The sequence below is a fragment of the Coccinella septempunctata genome, chromosome X (genome assembly GCF_907165205.1).
Source record: "Coccinella septempunctata chromosome X, icCocSept1.1, whole genome shotgun sequence".
Classification (NCBI taxonomy): domain Eukaryota; kingdom Metazoa; phylum Arthropoda; class Insecta; order Coleoptera; family Coccinellidae; genus Coccinella; species Coccinella septempunctata.
This window is the reverse complement of record NC_058198.1, coordinates 3,776,005-3,796,507: the sequence shown is the minus strand read 5'-3', so window position 1 is coordinate 3,796,507 and position 20,503 is coordinate 3,776,005. Positions and strand designations below refer to the sequence as shown.

The following is a 20,503-nucleotide window of genomic DNA, read 5'->3' as shown; positions in this document are numbered from 1 at the left end:
TCGGCAATAGCATCGACGAATATTGTGCATCTGAGTTTGCAATTTCATTCAAACCTTCGAGCGGTATTCACTAAATTTTCGAAAAAATTCGATTGTCATTCCGTTGATTTCAATATTTCTATCTATGAAAGACTCAATGTGTATAAGATATCTGGAAATATTTCAAGATGGAGAAATTCAATCTTCGAATGAAGACTATGGTAAGAGTTAATTACCTCATAAGAAATTATATTTCGGAATGAACAAACCTGCAGTGATACCACAGTCTATCGACAACTTATCGATGTGGAATTCGATGTGGTGTTGTCGGCAATCTAATCGCACCCGACAGTTTTCGTGTTAAGAAGATCATACAGAGAATACTGATCATCTTTGGTACAAATTTTCATCTATTCGACTTAAAGATAAGGCAGGAAAAAAGGGGAAAAACGGGATTATTGTCGTGAGCTTGTGGTACGTGGGCTGGACTTCTTACCTCAAAATGAATCATTTTCAAAACTGACTATAACTCCTTGAATTTGAGAATCTCAAAGACAAGTGTACCAATCAAGTCTGAGCAAAGTTACAAAGTTCTTGTTACTTCTCTGAATAACCTTATAAAAATAATCTGGGGTTTTTGCGAAGTAACATTTCACTATTACTAATCAAGTCTGAGCAAAATTTTCAAGTTATTGTTACTTCTCTGAATAACCTTATAAAAATAATCTGGGGTTTTTGCCAATTGTAACATTTCACTATTAGATAGAGATCGATCTAAAAATTTCAGAGCAAATCTAATAGATAATCTCCAAAAAGTCTAATATTTCAAGTGTACGTCTAACACTTGGAATCTGTTGAAACATATATAATGATTTTAGTGACGACAAGACAGCCATTAGATTCACTCCAACTAGGTATAGAATTTTTTTAATTCAGCATTTTGACAGAGAAAGCTGATGGTGCAGAGCCGACGATGTTAGCCTCGAAGTCCTTGGTTCAATTTCCAGCGACCTACGGTACAATTCCTCATCGTCCATCAATAATGAAGAATCCAACAGATAGCTCGTTACTTTACGTATCAACTCAATCTTGTAGGACGTCAGCTGAAAATGTCTTATTTCCCTTATGACGTGAGCGATCTGAAAGATAACAAGTCACTAAACTGAAAACTGAGCTGAGGTTACGAAACATTTTACCATCCTCATTTTGGAGAAATTAAGCAGATTTTCAGCCGTGAAATTTGGCGTCCCCTCTTCGATGAACGAAAGGTCTGTGAGATACATACCGAGGTAAGGGATGCATGGGGGGTCACACCTGTGAAGGGCGTCCCTCAGGGATCTGAACCTACCGTCAGAAGACACGATATTCTGGAGCTTTTCGATCGTCTGCTTAGTCTGCAAGTGAAGAGGGGATACGAGTCAATTTACTCAGCCGAGGAAGATTTTTCCTGGGCATTACCCAAATATAATGATTTTATCAACAACATATATGAAATGAAACTTTCTAACCCAGATAAGCACAAAAAAGAATTAGTAAGTTCATTTCTTCCGGAAAATTTAAGAAATGTTTATCACACAACGTTCATTTTTTTCATGATTGCTTCCACCAGTCGGGCAGATTATATTTTGTCTAAAATAAATCTTCCTGACGAAGAATTCTCCACAGAACCAAAGTTGATGAATTGACAATTTCCAATAGGACCATGGAGAAACCCTCTGAGGGAATCTTCTAAGGATGAATCACTCCAAAAAGTATCCTTCGGATATATTCCACAATATACTCACCGTCTCAGACACTTTATCCCAAGTCTTCTTAAGTCTGAAAACCGAACTGTTGGTGAACGCCGAACAAATCTGCAGAACCCCATTGAAGTTATGCAGACATCTGCAGATGTCAGCCACAGCGGCCCATTTCTCAATAGCAGCAACTCTCGTGCTGATCGTAGTTCTTCTGACAATTTCCGATGCGACTAGTCTCGATACGTCATTAAACCTTTTTGCCATCATGAGGATATGAGGAGCCCTGCTGTTCTTGTCATTCTTCATCCATGCTTGACCTAGGAACTCTCTGTAATACAAACCGGATGAGGACTGAGCTCGTGTTGAATGAAAAAAGATATCTTACTCGCTCGAGATTGCGATGAAGATCTGGTGGTCAATGTAGGTCAGTTGCTGTGCTATTTCAAGTGCAGATAAGATCTCGATGCTCTCCTTAATTGGCATCTAAAAAAAACCACATAATGAGCAAAGTTTATGAATGAAAAAACGTTTTGAATTTGCAATCAATTAAAATGGAAGGAATACTCACAGAGGGGGCTGACAATAAAGTGCCAATGTCGATTTTAGAGCCTTCGGCATCTTTCTTGGTCAATAGCCTCAATATCTGAGCTGCCGATTTATGTTCAGCCGACAACAAGTTTGGGCTATAGATGATATCGTCCAAGAACTCAATGGTCATGTTCTTCAAGCGTTGATTATACTCAAAGTCTTGGGGGAGCTTCGATATCCAATGCCTAGAAATATTAATATTTAGTCGTATTTTCCAGAACTACAAAGTGAAAAACGAAAAATATTCAAATTTCTCTGTGGGATATCAATCAAACAAGAAATTTCCCCTGTGTCATATAGCGACTCAATACCCTAGACGTCATCAATATTTGCATCGCACAGAAGGAAATTATCGAGTTTTCATCGGAAAGTCTTGCAGTTTTCCCCTTATTGTTCGGCACAGTCAGGTTTTTCTTACATTGGAGAGTTCTACAATATCATATCACCCCCGATCGATATTTTGTAATGCTTTCCCCCGATCGCTGCTACAAAACCCTGTCTCCAGATGGAGCTACTACATAATTTGAATATATTGATTTTAAGATGACGTCAACGAACTTTTGGCCCTCGTCGTTATCCTTTGAATACGAAAGGAGGAAGAAAATTTGAGTTGAAGTTCTGCTCCCGCTTCAATTATTCATGTCCTCACCTCAAAACGTTCAGTACTCTCATGGTACAAGCTGTCGATATAATATTCTCCTTGTAACGTGCTCTTTCAGCGAATTCGTCTTGGACCTGTTCCTTAGCTTGGCTAGGGGAGATATCTCGGGGATTACTAGATCCGGAAACTGCTATTGCAAAAGCAGCCGCAGCGCTTGATGTGCTGCTCCTAAAAAGATATGAATTAAGCATGCAGTAAGCCCCGAATAAACAATCTAGGTAGCTATGGTTACCTCCGTTTTGACTGTCTGAATGATGTGATCACCACCCCAGCCTTACTGGGCTTTTGAGGTGAATCATGTTGGAAACTAGACCTGGCGGTTGACGTGGAATCTCCCTCCTGCATTGACCTCCTTATTCCATAGTAGCTCTTCAATTGAAAAATTGAAATGTTAAGATTTTACTCCGATCAGTAATAAAGTTTTATGAATTGCAACACCAAGGTAGTATAAGTGTGGAAGAACTGGGGGTTTGGGCTTTTTTTTTGGTTTTGGTATGGCTACCCATGTGTTCTGAAACTACCATATGAAAAAATGGAATGAGCTGAAGAAATTATTGGGGAAGATGATGTTTTCTTTCTGGCATCCCTGAAAACAGTGCTTTTGTCGATGACAGATTAAATCGGAAGGTAATTGAGAGTAACTGGAAGATTCCAGTTAAAAACTCAGCAGCAGTGGAAATACTTGCCGATCTAGAAGAGCTGGTCGAAGCACGGTGGACCGTATTATAGAACAGCGTCAGGTCTTCTTGAGTTTCTGCAAGGCAATTTAACTTTCTTATCCGTACATAAATCTTCGAACAGTTAACCTTACCTTCGGAATCTTCAGATATACAACGTTCCAACCTCTTATCAACGGGACCTTCGTGTTTCGTCGCCGACGTTTTCCTCTGGACGTCACTCTTCGGCGTTACTTCCCTAACAACTGGGGGAGGCTCCTTATGCGGTGGCTCTTTCACGCTAGGGGTGTCCTTCGTATGCGTTGGCGAACGTGGGGATATACTCCCTCCAGTCTCCTGAGCGTTGTTCGAATCGGATGGGGAAGAGGCCACCAAAGTGACCGAGCTCAGGTTGCTGGGCGAGCAGGGTGCGCTGAGAACAGTGGCCTCTGCAAAAATAAACTTGAAATTCGCGTGGTCTACGGCTGCGGGCGATACTGTACCGGTTAAAGTATCGCTGCTGCTTGAAGCGGCTACTTTACTGGTAGGGATGGTTAAATGGCGACTGTCGCTATCCTTGCTCTTCTCCACCCTTATGGATACCATTTTTTGCGAAGGTGGAGACAGCGTGTCGCTCGTTTTCTGTGCGGATTTGGTCGGACTCGACTGTCTAGCTATTTTGGAATGCGCTGCGACCTCCTGCGCTTTTTCCTCTTCGTCTACAAATCTAAGAATATGACGAGAGATTTTCGAACTTGATTGATCAAACTTACACTTGGCCAAGGTAGACTTCCAGTGTCTATGCCCTTGGGAGTCGTAGCTATGAGATCTATCCCTTTCGCTCATCTCTGATCCGTAACCAGATACAGAGCTAGCGCCGCTGGTTCTTCTAGGGGAGAAACTACTCCTCCTACGATCGTCGTACGAGTGTGTCGTATGTTCGTCTTTCAGACCTTCCAAAGATATGACAGAACCTTGCGGTTCGGGCTCGTTACTATAGAACACCCTTTTCAAAGCCTCCAAAACGGTAACTCCATCAGTGAAAACGCGGTAAGTCAATAGAAAAGTATTCAAGAAGTCGATCGAGAGGAATCGGAGATCTGAAATTAATCTTTATGTTCAATGAATATCTGAAAAATCGATTTCAAGTACCTTCAATGATTGTGCAGGAATAGGTTATCATGCATAACAATTGAAAGAATGACAAAATGAATTCCATAATGATATAGAGAGCAATGAACGATGTGACAACACAATAGACATTATTTTCCAATTTGTTGATTACCAGTTAGGCGCTGAAGTAGACGTTCGGGCGTCGCATATCTTATTTGGGGAACTTTACAGGAGTTCAGTGTTCGACTGAAACGTATATCGGCCTCGTCTTTGAACAATTTCGGATCGTTCTTCAAACACTGAGGTAAGGATATCGAGGAGTTGTCAGACAAAGCAGTAGGTCTGATTATGTCATTGAACTGAACGTTATCCAAACATTGACTTATATCGGATATCCAAGCCGCTTTTTCCTGTACAGAAGACGCTAAGAGATGCACAACGAGCTGGAAATATCGTGAATCGTTATCGGAAATGTTTGGCAACGGACATTATCGTACCTGTTGAGACGTATTTCCCGTCTTTTGTTCAACGAATATTTTGAAATCCCTGTTGTGCAGACTACCCGGTACTCCAGACGTTTCACTCATTCCAGATGATTGGCTGGATACTGAACATACGGATGCTTCTGGAACAAATAGTCTGCTGAATAGAGTAATATTCATGGCACCGAGTGTATCAAGAAAGATGGAGCACAGCAAATATAATTGAAAGCAATAACTACCCCTGACAGAGAGTGACTTATCTGGGAAAACGCCGAAAAAAATGTGAAAAAATTTCCTGGAACTCATGAATACGATAGATCTGAATTATACGAAAATACTGTTGTAATTTCAGTCTTGCCCTACTTCAAAATTATAAAAATACGGTTGTGTATGTCTGAAAAATAAAAATGCTGAGAGTTGGGAGCAGATCCGTACTCCACATTTCTTTTAGTCGAATTTTTCATTCAACTTCGAGGCATGATATTCTCCTCATTTTGGAAGTTTTATGTAGGCAGTTTTATCCATGAAAAAAATAAAGTTTTCAAGGGTTTTGTAATGAAATGGGTCAACAAAAAGTTGTGATATTCTATTGAAAGTCACAGTGAAAGCATATTAAACGAATATTCGGTTTTTTTGCATCGAAATGATGAATTTCTCACGTACCTTCATCCTCTTGAGTTTCACTAGGATCCTCGATCAGAAGGGCATCCGCCAAGGGTATTTTGCCGATGTCTGGTACCAGGTGCAATTTTCCGCTTGAAGTTCTGTATTGCGGAAGAATTATTCCAGCAATAAAGCATAAAAAATTGCAATTCAGATCATAACATCATATTTCAACGAAGTGGATTTGAGGAAAATTGCAGATCAATACTGAACGTGTTGTGAAGGACTCAGGAATATGGATATCAAGAATTCCGTTGAATTTTCCAGGTATCAAAGAAATGGAAGATCAGAATCAGCCAGGAGAAAGTAAATGAGAGGAATTTATTTTTTGCTCCTATTCATAACACTTATTGGAATATTATAACTCATAAAATTCAACGGAACGTTGAAGTGAAGTGAGTATTATTGAGATTCATGTATTTATCGCAATAAACATAATAAGGCATATATAATTGAAAAATCCTAAGTGAAGCCGGTAATTGAAAATTAATTGTTTGACAATAATGGAAGAAAACAATCTGGATATCTTTCTTTTGGTTGAAGTGATTACTGACATAATACTGTGAATGGATTCATTTCATACCTCGTTGCTATAATTAGGTGATTGGAGAATAGGAAGCATTGCCGCAAATATTCTCTTTCGCTTTTGAAATTCAGTTTGCTCCTCGACGTCTTAGCCTTCTCTCCTGGTAATTGAATCAAAGAACCTAAAACGAAATGCGATCGGTTTCCTGCAGCCTCTGTCAAACTAGTTCACAATTACCTTCTCTTACAAACACCTGATTCACGTCCAGAAGAATATCGCATCCTTCTACAATCATCCTTTCCACGGCAAGATTTTTCCTCAAATTTTCCGTTTCCGAAACCTGAAAATAAGGCAACAATATTTCCTTCCAGGAATCTAACTTCGTTCTGTAGAGTAATAGGAACAAAGGAATCGAAAACACAGGGTACGTGTCCCTCGATGAGTGTCGTATTAGACGTTTCCGGAGAACGGATCATAGGATTTTTGTTCGCCGTGAACGCCTAATAGGCCATAAGTATACAGGGTGTCCCGTAAAGACCACGTCAAACGAAAACGGAAAGTAGACCAGAATGTGCTCTACCTGATGTGAAAAAATCGTTCATATGAAAGTCTCACAGTTTTCGAGATATTTGATGTTTTATGAAAATGTTGAATTTTTTCACTTAAAATGCTTTCTCTCTTGCAGAAGCTACAATTAAATACTTTTCGAATCAGTTTTTTTCCGTAAATTTTGTTGAATGATTACTCCAATTCATGCAATGAAAAATACCACAAAATATTATACAGGGATTCTGAAAAAAAAAATTGAAATTCATGTTCTGCAGGAAGTGTTTTTTTGTGCTGAATTCTATCTGATGTGGTATAAAAAAAAGACACTAGACCTTTTCTGCATATTACGTTGAAAAGTTGCCCATTTTGTGAGGATTCCGAAAAGGTAAAATACAGGTGAAAACCTTCTTCACGAAAAAAGATATTTGAATGTTTATCGAAAATGGAGCATTTCTATGAAAAATTGATTTTTTCACCTTTTCCATAAATACTTTCATTTTGCACTTCCTGCTTAAAATAATCAATCAACAAATCAATAAAATGTTATTGAGATGCTAATTCACTGACTGAGTTTTTTTATTTCTTTGCCTAAAGAACTCTCGAACATCGATATGATGTGATGCGATTCAATGATTCACCAGACTTGAATCCTCTAGATTTTTTTACTGGGGCTTTTAAAAAATGAAATTTATTCGAATCCTATAAGAGATGAAGCACAACTTAGGGACCGCATTCGTATTTCAGCAGCCAAAATAGCGGGGAGAAGCTTGTATGGTTTGAAAAGGTAATTTCTCAATAGATGCAGGACATGTATTAGCGAAGGGGGTGGTCATTTTGAGCATTTGCTCTAATAAGAATCCTGAATTTTTATTATTGATATTTTTATAAAGTTTCTTCACAATAGATTTGTTGATGTTGAAGGTCCTGTGAGTTATTACATTATATCATTGCAATTAATGAATAATTTCATTTTATAAGTAATTTCAGGACTAACTGACATTTTTCAAGAGAATTATTCAATATGTTACAGCAGAATCTGCAAAATGAAAGAATTTGTGGAAAAGGTGACAAAATCAGTTTTTCACAGAAATGCTCCATTCTCGATAAACATTCAAATATCTTTTTTCGTGAAGATGGTTATCACATGTATTTTACCTTTTCGGAATCCTCACAAAATGGGCAACATTTCAACGTAATATGCAGAAAAGGTCTAGTGTCTTTTTTTTACACCACGTCAGATATAATTCAACACAAAAAAACACTTCCTTCAGAACATGAATTTTAATTTTTATTTTTAGAATCCCTGTATAATATTTTGTGGTATTTTTCATTGCATGAGTTGGAGTAATCATTCAACAAAATTTACGGAAAAAAACTGATTCGAAAAGTATTTAATTGTAGCTTCTGCAAGAGAGAAAGCATTTTAAGTGAAAAAATTCAACATTTTCATAAAACATCAAATATCTCGAAAACTGTGAGACTTTTATGTGAACGATTTTTTCATATCAGGTAGAGCACATTCTGATCTACTTTCCGTTTTCGTTTGACGTGGTATTTACGGGACACCCTGTATGTAATTTGGGAACGTACATACCCGGAGAATGCTTGCTTGACTTATATACACTCCGACACAAGTATCAATATTGAGGCTTGTAGAGAACTACGGGTGGCTTTCTATCAGGTCTCAACAGATACTGAAATACTGAAAGAAGAACTGAAATTTTTATATTCCCTTGGATCAATAGGGCCGGAAAAAATTACTTGTTCCATTTTTCCCGAGATAATTGATACGCTGCAAATTTATCACATGGATTTCTCTTAGTGTCAAGAGTCTCTTCTTCAATGGAGCTGTTCAGAGAAAAAAAAATTTTTTGGAAAAGAATATTTAGATGTAAATGGTGATGAATATTCAAGGACAATGAGCCATTAGGAAAATTTTCATTTCAGAATCGAGAGCAAAAATGGTACAAATTTTACAATATCACAGAAATGAACAAGGTCGGCTAAACCGAATGTTGGACATTGTTGTATTATTTCAAATGGAACGCTCTATACACGGTCTTTCACGAGGAACCTCACCCATATTTATACGGGAAACTACTGAACGTATTTTCATGAAATTCAGCACTTATAAGTATTTCACGATGCTGATGAAATCTAAAATATTTTCAAGGCATGAGCACCTCCGGTTTTTCCGGAAATGACGTCAACCTCCGTTTTTCAAATTAGAACACCATTTTTTTATTGCAGAAATAGATTCCTTAGAAAATTTCAAGTTATTTTGATGTAACATTTTTCAGATTTGGTTGGAAAATTCTCTCTGAGCGGGAAAATTCGAAAAAAAAATCGAAAATAGAGCTCCGCTGAAACAAGAATAACTTCGAGGTTTTTGGATGGAAAATTTTCATTTTTGGGATTTTTCAAGATGTGAGATTGATGTATCCACTTTAAAAATCGAAATCGCGATTCATGATACAGGGGGTGAAAAAATCGCTTTCAAAGTTAGGGATGACAAAATCGTGAAAAATCAATTTTTTCAAATTAGAACCCCATTTTTTTATGGCAGATATTGAATCTACGTTAAAAAATAATGTGAGTGTATGCATCACACCCTTGCCCTAAAGTGGATATTTTCTGAGTTATTCACAAAAAACTGTTTTTCGTCTTGAATTTTCAGCTATTTCTTTTCCCTTCACACCAAAAAGATGAAATTTTCAGGAACTGTTATTTGAACCATGCTGTAGATTTTTCACCCCTTCTTGAAACCGACTTCAAGTTACTATTAGGAGAACCATGGCAAACTCTCGCAGTTATAACTAGAGAAGATGCTCAAAGTTTTGACCGTTAATTTCTAGACATTTATTTATACTTCTCAGGAATGCTTCGTGCGTTGCTCTTCTTATTTCATCGGGAGGAAGAGATCTGCAAAAGTGTTTAAAAACCAAATTGAGTTTCAAAACTAAGAATCTAAAAATCTAAACAAACCTGAACGCATTTCTGAGTTTGTCATGGTTCTGTTAATGGTATCTCTCGTTGGTCTGGGTCGGTCAGGAAACCTCTCAATGAACAGTCGAATCGTTCTATCTACAACTTTATTACATTCTCCATGAAGTAGAATGAGATTTAAATAATCTTCATTGGTAAAATTAGGCATAGTGATCGATTTTATAACTTAATACGAATTATCACCAAATTAATAGTAAACACAAAATGCTACTGAATAAAGAGGAATTTGGCAGATGTAATTAATGATATCTATCATTAAAAAAAAAGAATGTAAAACATGGTAAGTTTTTGCATATGGTTCATAAGGAATTATTTATTTATCACTGGAGAGAAAACCGATGGCCGATTAGTTGAAATAAAGAGGTTTCCGATACAAATTCGAATCAAAATTCGCCATCTATTTAGGAACAAACTGTAACTTTTTTCTCTTGCATATTAGGGTAGTAAAATCTAAAACATGGTTTAAGTAACAGTTCCTGAAAATTTCTTTTTTTTGGCGTGAAGGGAAAAGAAATAGCTGAAAATTCAAGACGAAAAACAGTTTTTTGTGAATAACTCAGAAAATATCCACTTTATGGCAAGGGTGTGATGCATACACTCACATTATTTTTTCACGTAGATTCAATATCTGCCATAAAAAAATGGGGTTCTAATTTGAAAAAATTGATTTTTCACGATTTTGTCATCCCTAACTTTGAAAGCGCTTTTTCACCCCCTGTATCATGAATCGCGATTTCGATTTTTAAAGTGGATACATCAATCCTACATCTTGAAAAATCCCAAAAATGAAAATTTTCCATCCAAAAACCTCGAAGTTATTCTTGTTTCAGCGGAGCTCTATTTTCGATTTTTTTTTCGAATTTTCCCGCTCAGAGAGAATTTTCCAACCAAAACTGAAAAATGTTACATCAAAATAACTTTAAATTTTCTAAGGAATCTATTTCTGCAATAAAAAAATGGTGTTCTAATTTGAAAAACGGAAGTTGACGTCATTTCCGGAAAAACCGGAGGTGCTCATGCCTTGAAAATATTTTAGATTTCATCAGCATCGTGAAATACTTATAAGTGCTGAATTTCATGAAAATACGTTCAGTAGTTTCCCGTTAAATATGGGTGAGGTTCCTCGTGAAAGACCCTGTATTGCAAGAACATTCTTCCTCATTTCTACCAACTATAAGAATATCATCCAAATAAAAAACTGTCACAATACCAGAAAGTCTTAAGTTTCTTGGCTACTGGTTTCAGCAGTTTAGTAAATATATAACGGGCTATGTTCAAGTCAAAAGGTAAACTATTGAACTGTTACATTATATTATTGAATCAGAACCTCAGATATATTTCTTGCTTTTTGCTTTATGGGCACAAGAAGCTAAACTATTGAACTGTTACAATATATTATCGAATGAGAACCTCAGATATTTCTTGCAGTTTTGATTTATGGGCCCAAGAAAATAGGGATCCTTTAAGATCTTTATTTGATAGGAAACAATTTTTACTCAAAAGTTTCAAAACAGTTCTATAATCCTCCAATTTAAAATGAGGAGATTCAATGAAAGTATTAAGATTCTTGAGATTCAATATAAATCTGTTTTTACCATTTGATTTTCTTATCAAAAAATAAGAAGATATGAACTGCCCCGCTGTCGGAAGACATTCTTCTATAGCGCCTATTTTAATCAAATTGTCTACCGATTGCCTATAATCATTCATTTGCTCGTGAATGATTTTTACTGGAGGTTCGAATATCTGTCGAGGTTTCGAATTGAAAGGAATAGATACACCCCTAACCCATCCCAATACTGAATGGTCATGTGTAATAGTACTCCAAGTTTTAATAAAACTGGAAAGTCTTCCGGCGTCACGGCTCACCTCTGACGTGGGACTTAATATCGTTTGTAAAATTTCTTGGCTGTGTTCCTGTATCTGGGGCGATGATCTAACGAATTCTTCTCCTTTTTCCCCCCTCTCCCTTTTCCGTCCCCTGTAAATTGGACGGTGTTCGTTAAAATAATTCTTGGGAGTCTGTGAACCTGAAGGTTCAGGTTGTGAATACGGCTGTTGCCAAGATTTCTTATTTTTGAAGACAGCACTGGCCTTCTCTGAAGACTGCTCCGTTTAAAACGCTTCTGCGAAAGTTTTGTTGAAAAGGAATTCATCCATCTCCATACTTCTCGCGACCGTTTTTACAATCGGAACTCAAATGTGGGATTATTTTATATTTTCGGTGAGCTGATATGTTATGATGAACGTTGCTAAATAATTGACAAGCGTCTGCTAAAATCTTAATACACTCCGATTGTTCTGAGTTAGGAAGCATATTTTGTAGGAGGGCGCCTAAGGCTGATAGGCCGTTAGCCTGCTGCTGTTGTAAGTTGGCCATATATTTATCATTTTCCAGCGCGGATTTAGGCAATAAAGCTTTGATTTTACTATTAACCTGTGGAGGGAGCAGAGCTTTACAATTTACAGGAATTTTGTAAGTTTTATGAAGATCGTTTTGCTGCTCTTTCTTTAAACCCTTCAACAATTAGGAATTCCAACGAATGACAATTTCATCATGAATCGGTTCACCATCGATACTGTCAATATTTGGCTTGAGACTCAATACACTTAAATTCTGTTCTGGAAGATCACTATCTAAAGCAGTCGAATTTTCTTCGACAATATTCATTTCAGGCTCTAAGATATTAGGTTGAGTTCCTGTTCAAGATTATTTCTAAAATTAAAAAACTGACTTCAACCAATATTCTAATTCGAATCCGTGAAATATTCGAATAGGCCCATTGAATGGAGGACTTCCCTACATGTTTGCCAACCTAGAAAAAGGTCTAAAAGTTCTACCATCAGGGAATGATTGCTTTCTAACGAAACCTACTTCATTCTTTTCGCAATGATCAAATATATTTATGAAATTCTATCGAGCTTTCTAGAGTTTACTGTTAAAAAGAAAAAAAGATTTTCATAACCTCGATTGCTGATTGGTTGAAATTTATGTTGGTACTACTACTTCTTGTGACAATTGACATGTTTCGTTGGCAAATGTCAAGAAGAAAAAAGTAATCTCTTAGGTTATGGGCAAAGTTTTGGTTACGTGCACAATCTTTGCTTGAACGCATTCTTGTTTTCTTGTATTTTGTAAGCTATACAGCAGACAATATTAATATTATATATATCAGTAAAAATGACATTTGCCAATGAAATATGTCGATTGTCACAAGAAGTAGTAACACCAACATAAATTTCAACCAATCAGCAATCGAGGTTATGAAAATCTTTTTTTCTTTTTAACAGTAAACTCTAGAAAGCTCGATAGAATTTCATAAATATATTTGATCATTGCGGAAAGAATGAAGTAGGTTTCGTTAGAAAGCAATCATTCCCTGATGGTAGACCTTTTAGACCTTTTTCTAGGTTGGCAAACATGTAGGGAAGTCCTCCATTACAACTCAGCCAGAGACAAAATCTGGGCCTGTTCCGATATTGCCCGCAATCGAATAACAATTCGCGAATCCAATTACCGTTGAGGGCGCTGCGAAATGAAAACAAACTTTGACGTTTGTCAGTACTCTTTTCGAGATTTGTACGGCCTAACAGAGTTTTTCTAGTAAATCAAGATATTTATCGGAAATATCGGAAGTGAATTGATTGATTTAGTTTCGTAAAGAAAGATCAACATTCTTTGGAAATACCTACTTCATTTGAAAGGGATGAATTGTGGAATAAAATCGAGCGATGATATTGGTGATCCACCTATACACAAAATCCTATTATTTCACAGATTCCTTCTTGAATTAAACCTAGCTAATAATGTTGAGGTAGCTTATACTGAGTTTGTGAAGTTTCTATTTAAAGTATTTCAATTCCATGTTATGATAATATATAGAGGTATTCCTCATACTGAAATCTCAAGAGACATAAATATGATTCGGCTCATGGAACAAGTTCTACATATCAGAAAAAGCATTCATTTGGAAGTATGGAAATTATATAATTGTATTTCTAAATCGTCAATTGAATTTAGTACAAAACTTTCGCAAAGAAAAATCGTTTAACATAACTCCTGCCAGTTGAAAGCACTGGTATAAATACCTTTTCCAATATTTTTTCGGAATCAATATTTCTATTCAGAAACCCAGACAATAATCCCAATATAACTTCTCCAAATAATAATTATAATACTTTGTTGGACAACGTGAGATAAGAGAAAACATAAGAAACAAAACTTGTTTTGACTTTGCAGTACTGACAAAGTAGTTTCGTAATTCAGTCGGCAGAGGGCGTCTAGATTTTTGGATTCGCCAATTGAACTCGAACGACTGGGCCAATAGGCATCGTCTCTGAAATACTGACAGTACTGTTCAGGAATATCGGAACAGACGGTCTGACTCGGCTCTCGATAACATAAACAATCTCAAGGAGCGTTGACAGCTTCATAAACTTGAGTTGATACTGATTGTGAGAGCCGCAGACTTTGGAATATCCACTATAGGAAACACTATGAGGGATTTTATTCATTTCGAGTTAAGAAATGCTTTCCTTTTAATTAGTATTGGAAACACCAACAGGCCTTCCAACTAATATTCCACGAGTGGCCTGTGGAATAGAATTGATATACAGAATAAAATAAACTGAATAAGCTTCCAGTTGATATTTCAGTTGAAAAAGAGAATATGAATTCTGAGATTATTGTCCACTCAAGTTGAAAACGATTATGATTATTATCATTACTGTAATTATTTCAATACTTTGTTTCCTTTCTTTTGAGAATGAATTCGAACGAATTCTATTTGAGATATCCGACCGGCATATCATCAAATAACTGCTTTCTGAGACAGCCCAGAAAATCGAACAATTTTCCTTTTTATAAGCTGTCTCAAGGGACAACGACCGTTACCCTTATCATAAGCAGTAGGAAAGATCTAAGCGTAATGTGGTGTATTTGAACCTACCTAGAATTTACCTTTTTTTAATTAATATCCTTGATAAATAATAACATTCAAGGCTAACAATCAAGAAGGTGACCACATCGCAACCAGTCGAGAATTGATTCGACCGAATGCAATTCGAAAATGATAAAATGCTCAAGGAGAGAGCCCAGAAAATCGAACAATTTCCCTTTGAGGAGCTCTCTCAGGAGATAACGAACGTTTCCCCTGTTTGTTTGAGCGACAGGTGATCTTTTTACAAAGTAGTGAAAGATATAACTTGAGAATAATCGTTCATAACTTGTGAAAACAATCGGACAATTGAACCATCATAGGAATATGAATTTTTATTTATACATAATTCCATTTTATATAACCAATGGTTATTTTTAATCATCGTTCTTCTTCCTAGTTAAACGTGAAATACAATGATTATCGGTTCATTTTGTGAGACACAGAAGTAAATTAGTGTATCTAGGTAAAGGAAGAAACAGAGCCTACCTGATAATTGATGATTCGTCTTCAGTTCAGAACTAGCCACTGAATCACTGGAATCATCACTCAAAATTTTGCACCTATTGATTCTGCATCTCGCGTAATTATTTACTATATTTCCTTCCACGCACAGGAGAAGAACGGTTTCGTTTGGGCATTCTTTTTTTTAAAATACACGTAGCTTGTGTTAATTAACCCGATGTTATGCTGCGGAGCACGAAAAACGGAATGGATATATGGTGTTCCGGGATATGGGACAACGAAGAGAGGCCTGTTTTTCGTCAACTATTAAAGCCGGGTCCAGACCATGTAACAAAACATTTTATTAACAAAGTTATACAACAAATGTGTTATACAACTTTGTTATATAACTTGTTATAAAATAGCAGAGACATCCAGACTATGTAACGAAATAAAACTAAACAAAAGTGTTCATCTGGAAGCAGTGGCATCTGTAGTATTGAAAATGTCCTCGAACGTAGAGGATGTCATTTTGGCAGCAGCAGCTTGCGTGATTTTATGTAGACGAGTGAAATCTCATGGTTGAGAGCTAGATGAAAATTATAGTGGAACAACTCTTTTGAAGGATCTAGCAATGGATGACATAGACCCATTTACAGGGGACATTAAATGTGATGGTAGTTTAAAAAATTTCCTGAGGATGACAAGTTCTGATTTCGAATACCTCATAAATCAAATCGGCCATAAAATAGGCAAAAAAGACACGACATTTCTAGATGCTATACCAGTAAAAGAAAGATTGGCGCTGCAGTAAATGTTTAATGTTTAATAACACAAGTGTGGACAAGTTGCGGCGTGTTTTATAACAAAGTTATATTACTTTCTTTGATCTTTACCGACACCTAACGGATAACATAAAATTTGCTATATAGCAAAAAAATGTTGTATAACAATATGTTATATAACTTTTTCACTTGAATTTCTCTAACAAGTTATATAACTTTGCTATATAACCTGTTTTGTTACATAGTCTGGACCCGGCTTAAGAATCGTGCTGATGGAGTAGGTTTCACGGAAACTACAATGTAAAGCCGGGTCCAGACTATGTAACAAAACAGGTTATAAAGCAAAGTTATAAAACTTGTTAGAGAAATTCAATTCAAAAAGTTATATAACACAATGTTATACAACATTTTTCTTGCTATATAGCAAATTTTATGTTATCCGTTAGGTGTCGGTAAAGATCAAAGAAAGTAATATAACTTTGTTATAAAACATGCCGCAACTTGTCCACACTTGTGTTATTAAACATTTACTGCAGCGCCAATCTTTCTTTTACTGGTATTGCATCTCGAAATGTCGTGTCTTTTTTGTCTATTTTATGGCCGATTTGATTTATTAGGTATTCGAAATCAGAACTTATCATCCCTAGGAAATTTTTAAAACTACCATCACATTTAATGTCCCCTGTCAATGGGTCTATGTCATCCATTGCTAGATCCTTCAAAAGAGTTGTTCCACTATAATGTTCCCCTAGCTCTCAACGATGAGATTTCACTCGTCTACATAAAATCACACAAGCTGCTGTTGCCAAAATGACATCCTCTACGTTTGAGGACATTTTCAATGTCTGCACTTTTGCTTAGTTTTATTTTGTTATATAGTCTGGATGTCACTGCTATTTTATAACAAGTTATATAACAAAGTTGTATAACACATTTGTTGTATAACTTTGTTAATAAAATGTTTTGTTACATAGTCTGGACCCGGCTTAATAATTATATCAAGGACAAGCGAAGGAAAATGACTATAACGGAATCAGTGAAGAATTCGAAAGTGCATTTATCATACTTATTCGAAGTGCGAATCATTACCTTCACTAAAAGACCAAACGAGGTGAAAATTAATTCGGAAAATTACTTCAGGTCCACGTTGTCCATAAAAAGCAATTCATTCGGAAGATATCAAGTTACAATTATTATTTTCATGATAGCGTAGTTTTTTATTTCCATTTTTGTTCATTATCAATAATGAAGCTTATTATCTCTGTAAATGACTTATCTGAATAACCAGATATGCTATAAATCTCAAAAACAAATGCAAGACATATATTGAGAACGAAAAATTCAGTTGAACACTTCCAATTCCATTTTTAGATTTCCACATTTGATTGGGGATCATATTCATCCCATTAATTAATGTGAAGTAAAAGTCAATATGCAGCGCTGTTTTTTCCAGTGGCATATCACCACCAAACAATTATTCATTAAAAATAATCCACTGATAAGGCATACCAAAGTTTCATTGATTTTGAGAAAATCAATGCAGATAAATTCAAAATTATGATGAAAAACTACAAACAGAGTGTTTTGCATGAGTTTAAATTTGAATATAGCCTCAATGAGTCCGGTCCTGTGTTCGTCAACTTTTGATGTTCTGTTTTATTGAAACTTACAAGTTTAAGCGGATAATGAATTTTTAGCCGAATCCAACTAAAATATTTGGAATTATAGCCGAACGAAAATTCGGGAAATTTGAATAAACTCCTCTGTATATCGGAAAAGGAATGCCTAAGATACACATATAAGGTGTTTTTGAACTGAGCTCAATGCCCTCTATTTACGGTTTTCGTTTGTCCGTTTACTTGCGAAACACCCTGTGTACTGAAAAATCGCAAAAGACTCCTCGAGCAATTAAGAAATGCCATTAAATCAAGGAGTTTCTTTTGATCCGCTATGATGAAAAATGTCAATATCCAGTTATTATTATTATTTGGGGTGATTCATCGTAAATCCCCAATATCTCGAAAACCAAGGCACTTATACCAAACGTAAAATATATTTTTCTGAACCGCCATAGAGTCCTCTAACTGCAGGCTCCATATTATCCATTCATTACGCCACACCCTGTATAATTATTATTATTATATCAATGTATTGAAAATAAACAGACATGAATACGAGCCAGTTGTTTTGTTTGAAAGTGAAGCTCCTCTTGCTTCAAACTTCTTTTAATTATTTTGACTACCATTCACGCATGATGATTTTTGTTGAAGAATTCAACATTCTTTTAATTATCCGTTCATTTCTTCAAGAGATACCTATTCCCTATCACCTTTGAGCATTCAACTCAATGCTAACACTGCATCAAATGCATTTCATCTTCGGGTTGATTTTTTTGAATTCTACAACTGATGTAACGTCTTCAACCTTCAGCGAAAGAAGATAAACAACAGTAACGCTCCTCAAACTACTGATCACTTGTATTTTCCATGCAAATAAATAGATTTGGTATGTCTTCAATCAGTTTGTATAAACGTCAATTATGTTCGTTACATATTTTCGACTTAATATTTTCCGAAGTAATTTGACATTGTGATGAAATACGTAATTACTGAGAGTCTCACGTAGAACGGACTACGTAGCACTGATTTAAAACTCAAAAACAAATTCGGTAAAATTGTCTTTGGAATTAATCTTATATGTCACGAAAAATTTCATTGTCATGTATCATTCATTTGGGGACCTATATGGTATTAAACTCCCCTATCGGACGAAGTATCGTAGACATAAGCATATTTATTTAAAATTGTTGATATATTCATGAAGAAAAGATAATAATTTTTGTCCAAATTCATTTACACCGAGATCACGAACCTGATCAATCAATTATTAGCGTATGAAGTTTATTAATATTAGTATCGTTCTCGAACTATTTACAGGTTTCAATATGTGTGAATGAATCGGAAGAGCAGCTGTATTCTATATATGAGTAGAATTCAATCTGCCTTACTTTCTGTCCTCCTAAAATCTGGCAACGTTGCGGGAGGTGAGAGCGCACTACTAATATGAAATATATGCGGAGGTACTAAGGTCTGATTCGTTTGAAGAAAAATTTTTCGATAAAAATCTTTTCCCCTCTTTAGGTACCCCTGTTATTTACCTTCCCCTCTACATATATAAACAGAAATTATTCCATTTATATAACTCCTTCACCCGGAGGTCAGGTCTCCCAATGAACTTAACGGAGGTCACACCGAACTGTGGGTTCATATATATATATATATATAGAAGGTGGTCATACTTGGGACGGTCAACATTATCCGACAGGTCATCTACCCTCACTAACAGACACGGAATCGACCTTGCCGTATGACGCCCGGTCAATTTGACAACTGCCACAGATGTGTGAAATTAAAAATATATATATATATATATATATATATATATATATATATATATATATATATATATATATATATATTTTTTTAATTTCACACATCTGTGGCAGTTGTCAAATTGACCGGGCGTCATACGGCAAGGTCGATTCCGTGTCTGTTAGTGAGGGTAGATGACCTGTCGGATAATGTTGACCGTCCCAAGTATGACCACCTTCTGCATCCATAAGATGGTATTCGGGGGCAGCTTCATGTCTGTTATGTGCTTTGTAGTCTTCTGATGCACCAGCCCATTGCAACTTATTATTAAAGGTTTGATGTCGACTCTCTCCAGCTGCCACATATCTTTTATTTGTCGTGCCAAGGGTTCGTATTTGGCGATTTTTTCAGCATACGCTTTTGACAGATTTTGATCTAATGGCACTGCGAAATCTATGATAACGGCGGTCTTCTTAGTTTTGTTCCAGACCACTATGTCGGGCCTGTTGTGTTCAGTGCCTCGATCGGTTATCACTGTCAGGTCCCAATAGATTTTCGTGTGCTCGTTTTCTGCCAATGCTTGTGGGACGTATATGTGGTGTAGCGTGAAGTGGTCCAATAGCTGGTTTTCCAGGCACAGCAGCTGGTGTACAACCTTCCCCATATTATTGTGACGAGCCAGGTATTTGGTGTTTGCAATCGATGAGCATCCCGATGACAAATGCTGCACCGACTCCTCGGCTGTGTTGCAGAGTCTGCATTTCGTTGTCTCAACATCTTGCTTCATTATGTGTTTGGTGTATACACGTGTGGGCACTACCTGGTCCTGAATTGCCAATAATGTTCCCTCAGTTTGAGGGAAGAGATAGCCTTGTGTCAGGTAAGTGTTGGATCTCATTATGTCTACCTCCGGCTGGTGAAGACTAGCAAAGAATCTTCCATGCAAAGATTTAGATTCCCAGTTCCGTCTCAATTTTTCAGGTAGGTCTTCTCCTGTGTCGTCT

At 36.4% G+C, this 20,503-nt stretch overlaps 1 protein-coding gene across 1 annotated transcript in view; it reads right to left on the bottom strand.

The window, feature by feature from the left end:
• Positions 1 to 829: 829 nt before the first annotated feature.
• LOC123321691 (ras-specific guanine nucleotide-releasing factor 1-like) overlaps positions 830 to 20,503 on the bottom strand; it is a 36,569-nt gene continuing 16,895 nt past the window's right edge. Inside the window, exons 4-19 of the mRNA XM_044909416.1 lie at positions 6,645 to 6,747; positions 6,465 to 6,588; positions 5,882 to 5,982; positions 5,234 to 5,361; positions 4,909 to 5,179; positions 4,397 to 4,723; positions 4,127 to 4,342; positions 3,779 to 4,072; positions 3,654 to 3,721; positions 3,200 to 3,336; positions 2,956 to 3,135; positions 2,287 to 2,491; positions 2,104 to 2,201; positions 1,764 to 2,046; positions 1,176 to 1,373; positions 830 to 1,118 (exon numbers count right to left, since the gene is read on the bottom strand). Of these exons, the coding sequence (XP_044765351.1) occupies positions 912 to 1,118; positions 1,176 to 1,373; positions 1,764 to 2,046; positions 2,104 to 2,201; positions 2,287 to 2,491; positions 2,956 to 3,135; positions 3,200 to 3,336; positions 3,654 to 3,721; positions 3,779 to 4,072; positions 4,127 to 4,342; positions 4,397 to 4,723; positions 4,909 to 5,179; positions 5,234 to 5,361; positions 5,882 to 5,982; positions 6,465 to 6,588; positions 6,645 to 6,747 (2,940 nt within the window). The 3' untranslated portion in view covers positions 830 to 911. The remainder of the gene's footprint in view (positions 1,119 to 1,175; positions 1,374 to 1,763; positions 2,047 to 2,103; positions 2,202 to 2,286; positions 2,492 to 2,955; positions 3,136 to 3,199; positions 3,337 to 3,653; positions 3,722 to 3,778; positions 4,073 to 4,126; positions 4,343 to 4,396; positions 4,724 to 4,908; positions 5,180 to 5,233; positions 5,362 to 5,881; positions 5,983 to 6,464; positions 6,589 to 6,644; positions 6,748 to 20,503) is intronic.